The sequence below is a fragment of the Strigops habroptila genome, chromosome 2 (assembly GCF_004027225.2).
Source record: "Strigops habroptila isolate Jane chromosome 2, bStrHab1.2.pri, whole genome shotgun sequence".
Taxonomy (NCBI): Eukaryota; Metazoa; Chordata; class Aves; order Psittaciformes; family Psittacidae; genus Strigops; species Strigops habroptila.
Window position 1 is genome coordinate 49,451,687 of NC_044278.2, and position 17,035 is coordinate 49,468,721.

The 17,035-nt window shown below is 39.9% G+C and overlaps 1 protein-coding gene across 13 annotated transcripts in view; it reads right to left on the minus strand.

Annotated features, from left to right (window-relative positions):
* The window catches only part of SHROOM2 (shroom family member 2), a 133,105-nt gene that overhangs the window by 26,740 nt on the left and 89,330 nt on the right, over positions 1 to 17,035 (minus strand). For 2 of the 13 annotated variants that reach the window (XM_030475625.1, XM_030475622.1), the window contains exons 1-4: positions 5,733 to 5,940; positions 5,522 to 5,599; positions 3,359 to 3,455; positions 784 to 844 (exon numbers count right to left, since the gene is read on the minus strand). In XM_030475625.1, coding sequence (XP_030331485.1) covers positions 784 to 844; positions 3,359 to 3,386 — 89 coding nt within the window. In that variant the 5' untranslated portion in view covers positions 3,387 to 3,455; positions 5,522 to 5,599; positions 5,733 to 5,940. Of the gene's footprint in view, positions 1 to 783; positions 845 to 3,358; positions 3,456 to 5,107; positions 5,488 to 5,521; positions 5,600 to 5,732; positions 5,941 to 15,560; positions 15,665 to 17,035 lie in introns of those variants that run through there. The other 11 variants (XM_030475626.1, XM_030475624.1, XM_030475628.1 and 8 more) reach the window with 8 other exon arrangements.

Below are 17,035 nucleotides of genomic sequence, written 5' to 3' on the forward strand. Positions count from 1 at the left end.
TTTGGTTACATGGCATCTCTAGAGTCAGATGGTTTTCCCTGGTGAACTCAATGTAAGCAGAACCAGGCCTGTAAATAGTTCCACTTTTAATGGAAATGTTTACCAAATGAAGACTGCAGGCCTTAAGTTTGAAATGCTGTGTTTAAATCAGCGTTTTTGACTGTTCAGATAACCCATGTAGAGTTAGTAATCCCTAGTTAACCCGTGCCAAAAAACTCTTTGGGCCTCTCTATTTTTCACATACACAAGCCATAACATAAGACAGTGTAATAGCTGCACTTAGGTGCATGGGAGAATCAAGGGCATGGCGCAAAATGTCACAAAGACATAAATTACATGCATTACCTCAGCCAGTTTGCAAAGTATACATTGAACTTCGCATGCACATCAGGAATGGGTGTGCTGGTGGAAGCAAACAGGACAGAGGATACCACCAATCTGACATGTTTACATATCCAAAGCATGTAACCAAATGTATTTAATATTACCCTGGCTCAGAAGCAATAAACGCTTTAGTAGTCCTGTCACCTTCCAAGATAGAGTAAAAGGAAATAAAGAACCACAGCACAGAGAAATTTGGAGATGCTACATTTGCAAACGTGGAGATGAAATTCTGATATTACATACGTGCCTTCATACAGCTTCCACAAAATTAATCAAACATTTTGCAGTGCTACAGGAGATGGGCCTGAGGCATTCAACACTGAGGCTATTTTGCATTCAGTGTGAGTGGGTCCTCATGCAAAACATGCTTAATGTTATTTTGGAGAGATTTGAGCTTACTGTTCAGAAAGGAGGAAAAGAAAGCAAGCTTCAAGCCCCAGGAGAACACAGTGGCAAGAACCTGTAAAGGTGTTACATTATTATGAATACCAAGAAGTCCACCAAGCTACTTTAAATCTGTTGGTGCTTCATGCAATGATATGCCCAGAATACAGCTGTTTCGGAAATGAGGCCCATAGCATTATGCAACGAAAACATACGACTGAAAAGAACTCATCATTTATAATCAAACATCACAAAGTGAGACAGACCATTTTAAAATAACCTGAAAACATGACAATTGACTTAATTACCACTTTCATTCTAGATAACAAACCAGTCATCATCACAACCGTTAAATTCTAAGTTATCTTCAAACCTAAAGCTCCCCTACCCCCATGATACAATGCCACAACTGTCCAAATGCAAGAGCCTTCCTGACAGAACAGAATCAAGAAAGCTCACACCACGTTCCCATCCCCGCCATGTGATGACTCGACAGCTTTGACTGTCAGACCACTCACTTAACGTGAACTGCAAAGGAAGCGTCATCAACAGCCATGCTGTTGATACGAAGTGGTATTCAGCAAGGGCGAGTCTAGTAGAGGAGGCTAACATGTGCCTCTTCTACTGTGACTGCTTTTGGTATTTAGGTATAGCAGCCTTCGTATATAAATGGTGGGGGGCAGAAACCCAAAAATGCTTCTAACTGAAATGAAGGAATTGCTTCATCACAAAAACCAGTCCTCCATTGGACCCAGGTCTTCCAGAGGAGGTCTGTGTGGAGAGACAAGAGGCTGCACACTTGTCAGCCAGGTGAGCTCAGCAGGAACTCTGCTCTGTGGCTTGCACGTACCACGTAATGGCCATAGCCACCAAAACCACCACCACCACTTACCACTGTGGGGGTGGAAGTGCATAACAAGTACTTCCTACCCAGATGGGCAAGTACATCTCTCCATTTCCTTCTGGCTCTGTTAGCTTGGGGCATATACGGTCAAGACTGAAATGTAAAGGCTAAGTAATCACTAAGCCGGGGAAATCAACCAAGTCTCCTCCCCAGTCTGGACACTCCCAGGTCACTCCAGCAATAACTCAACAAGCTACACTAACAAACCACAGACAGGTATCAGTAACGTAAGCTATTACATGCAAGTTAAACCATGGAGAGCTACATACACACATAAATACATGTCACTAGGAGCCTGCCAGTGGAGTCAATGAGCAATTACGAAAATGAATCATTATGTGCAGATGCCTATCAGAAGGATAACATTTTGGTTGCCATAAAAAACACCACCAAACCACTTCCTTCATTTGCCCATACTCAGGATTTGACTGTATCTGGACAGAGAGGCAGAATGATCTGATTGAATGTCATATCTCAATAACTGGAAGTCACTTCGATCAACTCAATGTTTCTGCTTTTTATCTGTCTGATTTACTGTTTCTTGAGAACGCTTCAGGCCAAGACAAACAGTGCCACAAGACACTCCAACTTTAAAATCCCAGACTAGATAAGCTTTGCAGAAACGTATTTGCCAACATTTGAAAAATGCATCATTTTTTAAAGACCTCACCTCTGTGCAAAAGTTTCACCATAAAACATAAGCATGGTTATGTAAGCAACAACATGCCCTGCACTTACTTCCAGAAGAAAGCAAATGGAGTGGCTGGTTTTGATTTAGGCTAAATTCCTTCTCAAACACTACAATCTACACTGGAAAAAGGCCTTCATACCTGAGTAAGACTCCTCCATAAAAGTCCTCACCCCTCAATAACAGCAACCCCCTCATAATCAAGGCCACAGTTTTGCAGTCCCTTTAAACTGATCTGAATGCAGATATTTTGCCAGAAGAGGCAGTCTCCTTCTTAGCCCACTCTGATTTTGTCTTCCTGCTCTTTCCATTGTATTAGCAGTAGGAATTGTACAGCCCCAAAATCGGATCAAGGAACTGACCTGGCCCAAAACAGGTAATTTTGTGGCTTAAAGCAGTAGTGAAACACTGTCTTTGCTTATGCCAAAACTATACAGGCAGGGCCCTTGCTGATACACTACATTTTCAGTTGTGAACTTTATGTGCTGAACCTATGTTTTCATTGTGTATCTGCCTGGCACTTGGCACAGTGGAATCCAAAAGCACTTCTGCAACAGTCTGCAAATAAAGAATAGTTTCTCCTACCCCGTATAGTTCTGCTTGAGACCACAACAGGATGCTACAGAGGTGGAATGGGATGCACAGGGCAAGACTGTTCAAAATTTAGGAAAAAGTTTGAGTTCGAATACACATTTTAATCCATGTTGATACAGTCAATGTAATCTAACAGATGTGGCTCACCCCAAATTAGCTTCTACAAGCAAATCATGCATTGGTTTCACTGTCCAGGTGATGAATTTAGTTTCCCAGACATGGCTGTCTTCTACCATTTTGGAAACTTTAAAGATTTAAAGGCATCAGTTCCCCTAAGAGGCGGCAGCTGGAAGCCAAGCGAGATACACTGGGCTATCTCAGGTCTTGCTAGGCACCTGTGTCTAGCCAACTGAATCGAATCCAAGATCTCTATGGATTATAACTTGAGTCAGCACTTCACTCACCTGATATAAGTAAGATGTCTGCACGCATCTGAATCCTCACCTGAGTCCCATTATGCTTTTTCTTTCAGAGGCTCCAGGACCTCAAATGTTCTGAAATCTTTAAAGACAAATGTGTAGAATAGAGGACCCTCAAAAAACCAGATCATTTAATCATCATGATGGCTGTACTGTACTGGTCACTCAAGGAAGAGGCACAGCACATAAATCACTATAAAGCAGTAAGGCTGTTCCCTGACTTGATCTGAAAAGACAGATGATGGCAACTAGCATCGCAGAAGCCCTACTGAAGCAAATGGTCCTAAAACCGAAGCATGTGTTAAGATGAGAAGAATAATGAATGCTTAATGATGAGAGAATGCTCTCCCTCTCTCAAAAAAAAACCAAAACCCCAAAAAGAAAAAGATGCATTGACACACTTCACAATACAACTGAAAGTAAAAACCCAGCAAGATATTTTGTAAAGTATACCCCCTGGCACATCACTGTTACACTACAACCCATTTGTCATGATGCGAGTCTTGGTTTTCCAATTCTGTCTGTGAATGCCTGTTAACATTATCTGTGCCTTGATGGCGGCTATCTGTTTAATCAGTCACACTAAATACAGCTTAGTTGTTGCACCCAAAGCAAAATGTCACTTTAGCTTAACAACCCTTGCATTATCACCTGGCTTTATCACAGAATGAAATATGATAACAGACACTGCTCGGGAGTCCGCTGATGCCACCAGAATCTCCCCTGTCCTGTCTGCATGGCAACATACACAGCAATGGGCTTTAATGTCACAGTCTTCCTCTTTCTAAAAATGTTACCTCCCTCTCCATGAAAATCAGAAATAAATTCAACTGACCCACTCTAATTCTGCAGCAAAGACATGTTGATGGATGAAATGTAGGCCAGTCAGTCAAGGGTAACAGCACAATGCATAGGCCCACAGTAAAAATCAAATCCGATTAAAATTACATTTCTTGTAACAGCATAGGGGCCTTTATGCAGAAGGGAAGAATCTTGTGGGAAAAGGCAGAGGCAGGGATGTTTTTCTTTCTCTAGTTCAGAAAATAAAAGCCCCTCCTCCATTTTGCTGCACATCAAAAATCAATGATAAAAGACAATTTTTCTGCCTGTATTCTTTCTTGATCTACTGTGTGCCTGTCCTAGCACACAGGGGATTGCCTGCATGGAATTAAAATGACTTCTGCTCACTTAAGTCAACCAGTTACCGTGTTCACTACTTATACGCTGAATTCAATCATCAGAATATCCCAGCAGTATTACAAGAGCCATCATATTACACAAATGGCAACCACTGCAGAGACAAAAGACAATACTTTCCAACACTGCTAACAAGGAAATCACAGTCACATTTAAAAAAGCTCAAAGAAAAATGATTGTTTTGCCAACTTATTAAAAAAATCCCCTACATTCCAGTTACTGCTCCTTCGAATAATTTTTTTTTTACATCTAGATCCTTTTTTTTTCTTCTATGCTGTTGCTATTTTCTTGTTGCTATTACTACTGAAACCAGCTGCTTGCAGCTGAACAGAAATTCGTAACACAACAGAAGCTATAAAACCAAACACTTTGTGAATAATAGCTAGGTCACCTGGGTTTCTCAGGCAGGCACCAAAATGAACATGTAGCTCATCTCTAAAAGAAAAGAAAAAAAGCTCCTAAACCAGTTATTTAAATTAATTAGCATGCATGTGCACACATTTCAATAGCCATCTTTTCACTCAGAGCCACACTCACCGCTTGCTTCCAATAGTCACATCCAATTCTCTTACACTCCCAGCTAATATCTCCTGCTGCTGTGGAAAAGGTCTCCGTGTGAGCCTGCACTCCCAGGCTTGCCAGGAAAATAACAAGATGAAAAGCTCTCGCACCACCCCTAGCCCAGAGGAACCCCGAGCCTGGCACCCCGAGCCACAACAACAGCACTGCAGCCCTCGCTCCAGAAAACAAATATTTTTGAAAGGCACTGCCGCCTAATTCCAGCGTGCATGATGCCAACTGTGAAAACAAAAGCTGCTAAAAACAGCGTGTGTGTGTGAGCTTAGGCACACACAGCATCTTAGCTGGAATTAACACACGTTTTCCCCCTATTCTCCCAGCCCATCAGTGAACAGAGCAGTCGATTACGCTAAGCAAAATAGAATTCTGTACCAAGCATTGCATCGTTCCTAATTTGCAACTGTAGCTTCTGCTGATAGGGACAGAAGACACAGCCTGTACTCGAAAGACCTGGAGAACAAAAGAAATACTGTATGAATTAATACTGCAAATTTCTGTTCAGAGCTGACAGAAAAAGGTAATTAAGGCATGTGCCTCTAGCTGTTTCTCTCATGCTTTAACACGAAAGACAAGACAATCTTACCAGGATTTACAGCTGTTTACCCATATTCACTGGATACATGAGCCTTGCATCCTTGCAAATGTGCCAGCCAGTTTGAAAGCCTCGCAGAACTGAATCTGTCTCAACCTCTGCGTCTCATTTACTGTAACACAGAGGATTTTCAAAGCCATGCCTCACAACAGCTGGCTTGTTTTTGCTTGCTTCCTATGATTGACAAGTTAATACAAGCCCCATCAACTTTAACCTTGATAAGTGAAGGCTTGGTCTGTATTGTATGTTACATCATCAGAAACTTCTGACCTCGGGGAAAAGATCTCAGAGACTTCAAAGCTTTTCCTTTCCCCCACCCTCAGCCCCTGGATTTGGTTATTAAAAAAAATAATATTTTAAAAGTCCTTTAATTTTTTAAGGGTTTTTCTTTTCATTTGTGAAAATCATGATCCGCATTTCAGAAACGACAGTTCTGCAAGTTTTAAATATTTAAAATGATTAAAAAAGATCAGTGTGTTACTAGGATCCTTTCTGAACAACGTTCAAATAACCAAGTCTTTAATGCTAGAGGAGAGTCTTCATCAACAGCCCTCCAGCTTGAATTTTTCTCCACGCATTGTGTGCACAGGCGCTCTCTCTTGCAGGAGATTCTGCAGGGGAAGAACTAAATGCTTTCATGCTGCATGAGCAAATTGCCACCCCCACGCTCCATCTTTAGAAACCAAAGGCATCGTGGCCTTCACCAGAGCAAAGCTCAAGCTCCTTTCAGTTTTTCTACAAGAACACATTAAGGGCTTAATAGACAAACTGTGGATGAAGCTCTAATTTTTATTAAAAGATCATTTTAAAAGATGACCACTTTAAGAGGACAACGTGAAACTGCACACAAAATCACATACAGCGGTTAGGTATTATGGTACAGCACTGATACCCAGTTACTATCCCTCTCTAAAATTCTTCTATCTTCCCTAAAATTTTTATATCTACCAAAGCTGTCTATTCGATGTCAAGATACAGAGAGAATGACTTCAAGAAAACTCACCTGTTTACATACTGTAACACAAGTCTGGTTGGCCCATGCCGAGGAATGGATGTTATAGCTGTGATGTTACTTCTTATCACAAAACTTTACTCAAATTTACTGGCATAAACAGTCCCCTGTGTGACAGCAAATCATAATCTATGTTGCCTAAGGGCTTATAGCAGAAGGTGAACATTTCACAGGCTACCTTTTAGTACCAGAACACCATAAAGCCACTCCATACATAAGAAATATATGAACTGTTGCTGCACTGAGGAGACAAATCAGTCACCTATTTCCAAAGATGCTTTTTCATCAAGTAACTCAGGGGAAAATAAAATCTACAATACATCAGCATATGATGCTTGTATGAGTGTAACCACTGGAGACTAGATCTTACATTATCTCTAATCTCCCTACTCAACTGTTATCATTAAAACAGCCACAAGAAGACAGCTGGATTTCAAGCGATGCAACAAAAACGTAAGTCATAGTTTTCATTCTAATCCTCTTTCCAGGGAAAGCAGTAAAACCAAATCAGAACTAAAAAATTGATCAATGTTTACACAATTTATCTCTGTTTCTCTCTCCACAAACTTTTTTGTGTGCTGTTTCTTTTGCTCACCCCCAACTTCAGTACCTTCAGAATCACTTCTAAGACTTCTCCCAGCTTCTCACACTTCATAACACATTTGGGAGCAGGGGAGGAAACTTTCCATAAGAAGAAACTACTTCCTTTTATCAGACCACGGTGTCCTCACATACCCCTAGCTGTCACTACATGCACAGTGGTGAACAGATGTGCCAGCAGAAATTAAGCAAAAAGAACTTCGCTCAGTTAAGAAGAAGACGGAATAGAAAACAAGGGATATGCGACAAGGGGTTAGAAAGAGGGATTCAAAATTCACCTACCAAAGGCAGAGGGAGAAGCCACACTTTCAAGGGTGTGGGGAATGAGAAAATTGGACAGGGGAGGAACAGGGCTGCATTACTGTAACGTACTGTAAACCAAGCACAGGCTTTGGAGACAGTCTAGCACCTATTTAACGAGATCCATCAGCTGCTGATGAGCCAGAGTGGAGCATCCCACCAACCTGCAGGACATGCACCTGACATCTGCTGGGCTGAGTGCCGCTAGGAGGATGAGGAACGAGAAGGCAATGGGAAGTGCCTGCAAGGTTCAGCACTCTCGTTTAGCCACAACCAGTCCTAGATCCCAAAATAATGCATTTGGGATGCTCTTGGAAGAACCATACACCTCACCTCTCAGATCAAGCACCCTGGAAGTTTTAAAGCGGACAGCAGGAGGAAGAAAAAGACTACAAGTGGGACAATTTATCATGCAACTCCTGCCTTGATCCTGAGGCATGAGAAGAATTTGGTTCAAAACTCGACTACTTGAAGAGCTACCCTGTGCCAGTGGCCATATGTATTTAGACTAATCTTTCCTGAAAGAGCAGGAATCCACGCTGTGATATTTAATTTTGAAAAGGCCATTTACAAACATGAGGGGAATATTTTTAAAAGGAACACGCCAGATGGTATAATGCTGAGAGATAACATGAGACAAGATACAACATATGAAACTCCGAGAAAATGCATAACACCCACCAAAAACCCCAGACCACCCTTTTTCCTCCCCTTTCTCTGTCCCCTCCAATGGCTGGATTAAACAGTAATTACAAGGACATCCACCAGGGAATGAAAGTCCCACCTAAATAAGGAAAATTCAGAACTATTCAAGCAAAACAATGTCTAAACACAATAAAGTTAAAAAAAAAAAAAAGAAAAAGATGAGGTACAAATTTTTAAAGGTGTTAGAACAAAAAAAAGGAAAAAAAAAAAAAAAAAAAGAGTTGCTTTTTCAAACACAGGTATCTGCCAGACAGATTATAGAGCCAAAAGTACAGTAATAAAAATACAAAGAAAACAAGGCCACAGCAGAAAACTGACATGGACTCCCCTCCATATCTCCGTAAGCAAAGAACAGCCTATGTGGGAATTACTGTCAGACGCTGTCCACCATTTACTGGGTACTCATGAGTTACCTGGACTGTATGACCTGAAACTCCCACAGGAAGTTGCTGAAATAGTATCTGTGATGCACAACCACACATTCCTCTGATACCTGGGCAACTGCTTGGGCGAAGTGAAACATGCAATGTTTGGGAAGGGAAGGCATGAAGGTGTTGAAAACAGAGAATGAGAGAAAGAGAGCAAAAGTAGACCAAAATACTCATTATGAATATGAAGAACTTTGGAACCACAAACCTAACATCTAAATTAAGCCAAGAGGTAGAAATTATATGAAGAGATTCAGCAGCTGCATTAACTAGCCTGTTAAAATGATAAAGAATCATTTGGGCTTGTGCAAAGGAGATATGTCTTGGATGCACTACTATTCTCAGAAAGACACTGAGAATATACTCACTACACATGTTGACAACACAGATCTGGATTACAGAGACTTTTTGACTTTTAGAAGATTCTAAAATAAAAAAATTAAAAAAAAAATTACCCTCACCAGAGGCTTTTAAAAACTTGACTGCTATGGGACAAAGTCCTCACAACACCCCATAATAGAACTGATTAGATCTAAATGATTTACAAAAGGGTGAAAACGAAGGTGGCAACAGTTGCTGCTATGAGGAAATTATATTGAGTAATAAAGACATAAGCCAAAGATTTTGTACCATTGAGCAAATGGGCATAAGACAACAGATGAAATTCAGATTTAACAAATGCAAAGTAATCCTCAGGACAGCTGTTTCTGTACTTCAGCAACACATACAATGATGTATAACTGAAATTACTGCTATGTGGGAAGGAAAAGTTGGATTTCACACACCCCATTCTATGAACATATCATCTCTGTACTCCACAGCAATAAAGCAAACAAAACCCCAGTCAAGATAAATGAAACATTATGTACTTTATGAATTCATAGTGCACCCTAACGCTGTTGCAGTTCTCTCACTGCGCCAAAAGGAACACGTGAATGTGGAAAGCCACAGAAGAAGGAAATAAGGATGGGCAAAGTCATACAACAGCTTTCACAGAGGAGATACCCTACTCACCACCTGCAAAAGAGGTGCTCTTCCTCACAACACATCAATACAAAAAGCTATGGATCTCAAAAGTCGATGTGAGTCCAAAACCAGTTAAGACATTTTTCTGAAAGAAAAATTTTCAAGGGCTGTTAACCACAAATCCTTAGGACTGCAAGGATACCCTGCGGCATGGCTCCCTGTTTGCCTTGGTTTTATTTTCTCCGAGCATCTGCTACTGTTCAGTCAGAGAAAGGAAACCTGCTTAGGTAGACCTTTGGCCTGTGCTTTTATGTATCAACTTCCATCAACTTCCTATATGTATCAGCAATTCAAAGTTACACTGTCCCTGTATGAAGCATGACATTTATTTAGCCGTCATTAGTCACATACACTAGCACTCTGGAAAGACACAGTGATTCATGGCAATAAAACACGTACTAATTGCAAGTATTTACAGAAATCTAAGGAAGACAAAAGGCGGCAAGGGACTCCTGACACATTAACAGATGCTGCTGGACTCTGTCTCCCTTGTTGCCTCTATCTGCATGGGAAGAGACACAGAAACGTTTTCCCAGTTTCAGACAAAATACAAACTTTGTAACAACCTAAGACCGTACTGCATCATCCATTAGACCATATGATAAACACAACGACTTCAGTGGCAAGAAACAGTGGTCTGACGCCTGAAGAATCCTTATCTCATGATAAAGAAATGCTTATGTAAATAGAAAGGGCTTCAGCAGCTCACATACTTGAAAATCTTTGTTAACAGCTAAAAGCCTGTGATGATGCACGTTGGCTCTTCTGCACTTCCTCCGGATGACAGCAAATAGTTGCACTTAACTTGCTGGAAAGGGAAAATTGCCCCCCCCCCCTTTTTTTTTAATTATGTCTTTTTTTACTTCTCACTTCATGTAAGAAGGCATTTGCGTGTGCCTTCTAAATTTATTATCGGTAGGAATTCAGGTATCTGAAGCATTACTTCAACCAAACTGGTATATTCTGGCTACATGAAAAGCATGTTTTCTTTTTCCTTTAACAGAATAATTGATCTTCCTCAAAAAAGAACACTTCAACCTTTGTAACAGTCCTTACTATACTTACATTGATTTCAAAAGAGAACACTTCACTTTATAAGCTCTTGAATAAAATGAACGTAGAAATGGTTAGTACACTGCATATTAGATAAAAAACCGTAATCATTCATATTTATAATTTATTTTCTACAAAATAGTACTTGTTAGGTTAGCAAACTCATAGGAAATATTTCTTTCCTTTAGAAGAATTTATGTGAAAAATTACAAGACCTGTAGATGAAGTGTAAAACAGAGAACTCAGACCTCTTTCGCATGATAAAATATTGAAGTTTGTTAACACAGGCATGAAATGTTTGCCCAAGTAATTTTTCACTGATTTGTAAGGAAGCAGTTGCACAAGATCATACTATTTCTTCCTCAAGAAGAAAAGGAAAGACGGTGAGAACATTTTGCTTATATAGCTCTGGTGATGTCTTGATATGTTCTACAATGAATGACTGAGACACACTCACCCTGCAATATTCATTCAGGAAAATCTTCTCAGTTTTACTCTAACAATGTATACACAGTAAATGAACAAAATCCATACCAGACACAATGCCTGCAAGCAGAGTTCTGCTTAACTATTTAAGCAAATGGCCCTTTTGCTACATATAAAAAGTCCAAACCTCCACAAACCAACCAACCAGAAAACACCTTCAAGTCTTGCATTTCAATACTCAGTTCTCAGTTAAGCAGATACTACCACTGTATATTGCTACTAGAATACATTTTTTGACAGGACAGTAAAAACCCCAAAATGTGTAACTTAAATTTATTGAAGTTATAAAAAAACTGGGTAGTTCCTAAGAGTATTTCCAAAGTCTAATTTATCTTCCAGTGTATAATTTACACCATTTATCACTGTAAGCATGAGATTACACGAGAAACTCATTTCTCCACATGTGTAATGTGGTTTTCCCCTCTGATAGTTAGCCCTTATAGATATATAGCCCCAACTCCTATAATGGTCACAAACCAAAACAAGCTCAGAGAAATAACTACCAAAACATGCATATATGTTTTATATGTGTATACATATATACACAGACATCCATATATCCTTGAGATATAGAAACACATATATAAATGGAGTATCACTCATTCAAAAATATCAGTTTCCTTGAATTTGGGAACCTCTCTATATACTCCTGTTTCTGGCTTGTCAGAGATTTTTTAGGACATTGAACTTGGGCATTTAGGTCAACTTCGGCATCAAGTAATGATTTTTACTTTGGTTTTGTATGGTAAAGGCTGTTCCTCTGTCCTCAAGAGCTCAGACACGAGCAACTACTAAGGCATGGAAGATCTAAATGAAATATCTTACAGTGTTTAGAGTCGAGTCATGCTGTGGTCCTATACTTGACATGCATATGCTCTTGTACTTGACACCTATTAAATGTTGAAAGATTTTCTATGACTTGTGATCTCGTAAATCCTTTTTCACTTTTTGAAGTTATGTAATTTTCACAGAAATTGCAGAAGCAAATTAATAGCGGCACAAGTCAAATGTTCTTAGAAAGTAAATAAAAGCAATTTATCTACCGTGAACGTCTCTAGTAGATGGCAATCTTAAGAATTAGATCACAGAGCACTATTCTTTGATGCAGATTGATGTTTACATGTGCTGCGTCATCCAGCAGGAAGCTTCACAGACTACAGGTTGGAGCACACATTTCCATCTTTAACCTTCTGAAGGGCTATGTTGGTTTAGAAATTGTGGAGACTTCTATAGGGAAGTTAATTATATAACCGGCGTACGCTATTTGACAAATACAGAGACATAGACGCATTTAAAAGATAGACTTTCCATCTGTGAAAAGCTAAGCGTTAGTAACTAATCTGAGACAGAAGGAGTAGCATCACTAAAATAAGAGAATCAATTCTTGGTTTACAGCTCATTAGACTTGTGTAATGCTTTTAAGCAGACCTAAAGTTAAGAACATACTTAGAATCGCATCAAGCCTCAGTATAAAAATATCAGCTTATGGTAGATGATTGCCTGCATGCTTGCATGCATGTAAATTCGTAACAAGAGTGGTTTGGTTCTTGCATGACAGATGATAATGGCTACTATGGACCACTACTTTCCCTTCCTATAAAAATAATACTCCGAGCTAATAAATACTGCAGTTCAGAAGAACATGTTGTAGCTTTGCTAAAAAGGGAGACGAAACAACCTGAATTCACTGGAAGCACTCAGTAACCTCAGAGGGGAAAAATACAGCCCATAGGTGAAAGGAGTTCACAAATTATCTTCATCAGCTTAAAAAATTCCCAACTTTTAGAAGTAATGTTAATTTAATGTTTTACAACTGTGTGTTAAAAAAGAGCAGCACCAAAAAAATACTGTAGCAAAATGAACCAGTGGCAAAACGCCCAGGAGAAAAAAATTGCTTAGCCTGCACTTTTTTTTTTTTTTTAACCATTTTCTGTTACAATACTCCAACCCTTTTTCATTCTAGATTCAGGACATTAAACCTGAACCTTATATTTCACCTGAAAATAATGAGGGAAGCTGTGATGGGAAACATTCAAAGCTTATTTAAAAGCCAAGTTATGAAATTCTTTTTATTTGTTAGGCTTTTTTCCAAAACAACTGGAGGGGAAGGAGGCCACAGGCACCCTGTATCATTGGACAGTCTCTAACCTAGAGAAGGCACCCATGGACACCACAGCTGGCTCTCAGCTTGGGTCCCCACGCATTTAACCCACATAAATGCTGGGCAGCTCCTGTGACCGGCATGGCCACGGTGCCTTTGGTAGCACAAAGGCCTCAGCAGCACAAAATAAGGACCATCAGCAATATAATCCAAACCCAAGTTTTCAAAGGAAGTACTAAATATGACCACAAGGTTTGGTTAATATTAATGTCCAAGAACATACCATGGATTAAGGAGATCTGCTAGCCATTTGCAGTGCTAGCTTTTAAAAGTAGGAAAACTAAATGCCTATAGGGCAGCTCAAAAACAGTAAAATCATTTCATGTCATGATGTGTCCAGTTCCTTTTGTGCACAAGAATTCCTTGTTAAAAAGGATTGTGCTAAAAAGAATTCCTTGTGCACAAGAATTGCTTGTTAAAAAAAGAGCACACGGAAATACATATTCTTTCCCAGAGGGCAGCCATGCATCATCATGCACGTTCACGACACAGGAATTAAATGCCCAAATGAGAGATTTTATTTAGTTTTTTTGAATACGAGAAGACGTACAAGCTCTCTGCATGACACAAATGCTGAGGGAAAGACTGCAAAAGTGACCGTTTTACAAAACGTTTTGTAATGCAGTGAAATGGCCAAATACTTCATCTGAAACAGTATGTCAAAATAGGCTTTGGCTTAAAAAAAAAGAAGTTACTGCAGCTGGTGCCCAGTCATGTGATTTTCATGGATTCCCTGATTATAAAGCGAGAATTGTGCTGCACAAACACTGCTAAAATGCTGGCGTAGGAGTATCATTCACACGCTTTTGTGATTAGGATTCAGCACTGCTGGATGGAAATCATTTGACTTGTCCAGAGATGCCGTTTGCCTACAGAAGCTCATCTGCTCCCGGCTGATCATGCTGCCGCCTCCCCCTCTCCCTCCCCTCCAGCCCAATCTCCCCTCCATGCACATGCGCGCACAGACTGACATCCTCATGGGCTATTCATTTTGAAATCACTATGGTAAGTACAAAGGGCTACAAGGAATTAGAAAAATAGCAGATGACCTCTTCAGCGGGGCCATAAGCAATGCAAAACACAAACAGAGAAAACCACAAATAAATACTAATTTTTGACAAGCTTTTACAGTCACGACTACAGTATGTGTTTGCTACAGTTCATCATTTCTCTCCCCTTGAGAGATTAATACCATTTACAGAGCTGAGGAAAGCCCACAGAAGTTATTTTTCCTATACATGTGTTTCTTCTGCTAGGAAACCCGGAGCCACCAAGCCTGGTGATAGCAGTGTGTGCATAATCTCAGCTCAGCTTCCACACACCACTTCAGCAGCCGCACTAGCAGCAATCACTGAAATCACTGCTTACATTACAACGGCTCCAGCAAACAGTGGGCCAGGAGGAGGACAGCCCCCTACATGCAACACATTTAAGGACTTTAACTGCATTGTGTATACAGTCATACATTTGAAAAGGGTCTGAAAATATCGTATAGTTTCATTAAAACATGAATTAGCAAAGAAATCAGCAGAGCTGATCAGATGGGAAAATAACTTTTGGTGGCTTCTGTTCATATACTGCATTTGGTAAAGGCACAAGTAGAGATAAGTCCAATTTACAGCACTACTGTGTTCCAGTAGCATGCTGGCTTTGCCAAGGATAACACTGGAAAACTCCTTAGGGAAACCTCAAGCATTCCCTCAACCCCGCCTCCCCTTCCTCCACCAAAAACCTGTAACTGATAATATGAAGAATACCTGAATCATTTCATGCAGACAAGTAAGAATCATCTGGCTCTGAACAAACTGTAATACACACAACACTTGAGAATTTCTTCAAACTTACCCTAGAGTCCCTATAAATTTCAGTCCTAACATTAATTCTATCATGCAGGTTGAAATATGTGGGGAGAAGGAGGGAAACAAGGGAAAACAGCATTGCAAAAACTCTGAAATCATCATAGTAAATCTTCCAGTCCAGGTCAGGAAAAGATCACATCAGAGCTGTCGTAAGGAATCTCTTAAAGCAAGAAATTAAGAAATACTTACCTTACAGTGCAGTTCCTTTCATCCAGATTGTTAACTTTAGAGAAAATACGCTCCCCATCCTCCTTTAAATCCTCTGCTTGCCTCCTTACTTCAACTGAGACTTCCTAAAAGTGGTTTACAGCAGAAGTAAGACACCAAGTCATCATGTTTCAGACTCCCAAAAACTCTATGATTATGGAACCTCTTATTTGTGGGTTTGCTCTGTTTGAATATACATGAAGCCAACAGCACAGCATGTCTTAATCTTGTTTGGTTTTAAGTGGTACAGTATGCTATGTGACCTCTTGCGCAGCACTACCAACCTGCCGGCACTCGAGTTACTGCTCTACTTTGTTGATCTACAGAAGAGCTTAACATTTATATCAGTGTTTGCAACTTCCACTTGGCAAAGACAAAAAAATAATGTGGCAAAGAAGTTAGAGGAGAGTTGCTCCCGTTTTAGAAGATGCAAGTATGCACCAGCTTTTGAATCCCTGAGTGCGTACTTCAGTTTCTCAGCAAAACACACATCATCGCTGTTCCAGAGTTTTATTATCTCACTATCTTCAAACCACCACACCCAAAGCACAGCTTTGCATTACAAACCCTGAACCTACAGGAAACTTAATTGCACATTAGCACTGGAATCATCTGAATCACATATGCGAAAACATCTTTACTTACTCGAGTCTGTTGTAAGCATCTTCAATGCACTTATCACCATATTATCCAGGTGCCTAAGCAGGTGTCTGCTTTTTGCCCCAGGAGGCCTATACTGAACTTGAAGGCACTGACTAATAAACCAGAAATGCATACATGGAATAGATGATATGATGATTTTCTGCTGGGTAGGCAATTATTAAATAATTCAGTTAATTTAATTTTCAAAATAACTTCCAGGTGAATATTTCCAGTGCTTGGAATCTCTACCCTAATAAATTATCCGCATAGTTAAGTCTGCACGTAGAGTTCAAAAATAACTTTTGCCAAACTTAAAGGCGCACAAAAAAATTAAAGAAAAAAGAATCCACAACTTTTAGAGATCAATGTATTTGTTTCTTTTCGAGTTATTCTCATTCTAATCCCTGTCTACACACACACACACACAGAGGTGCCATGTGGATGTGTGTGTATGTATGTATGCATGCAATGTTATTAGCAAGAGAGGAAAAAGTAATATACAACTGCATTGCCTCAGTTCTTTTCTTGCATAAGGTGAAGTTCAACACAGGCTGAACACACTATGACTCCTTATACAATGAGGCAATCTTGGAGCAGCTTGAACAACATCTTTTAAACAGAGAACTTAAGAGACTTGGTTTCTCTGTTTACTTCCCCTGCCACCTGCCAACCATTCCCTGGCCCTGCTCAGTTAAAAATTAACTTAATATTTACTTGCAAGTTGAACAGACATTTGGCATCCCTCTAAGGAATAAATTTATACATCTTAAATCAAGCAAACTGACATAAAACACTAAGCAGTTTCACCTGTTGCT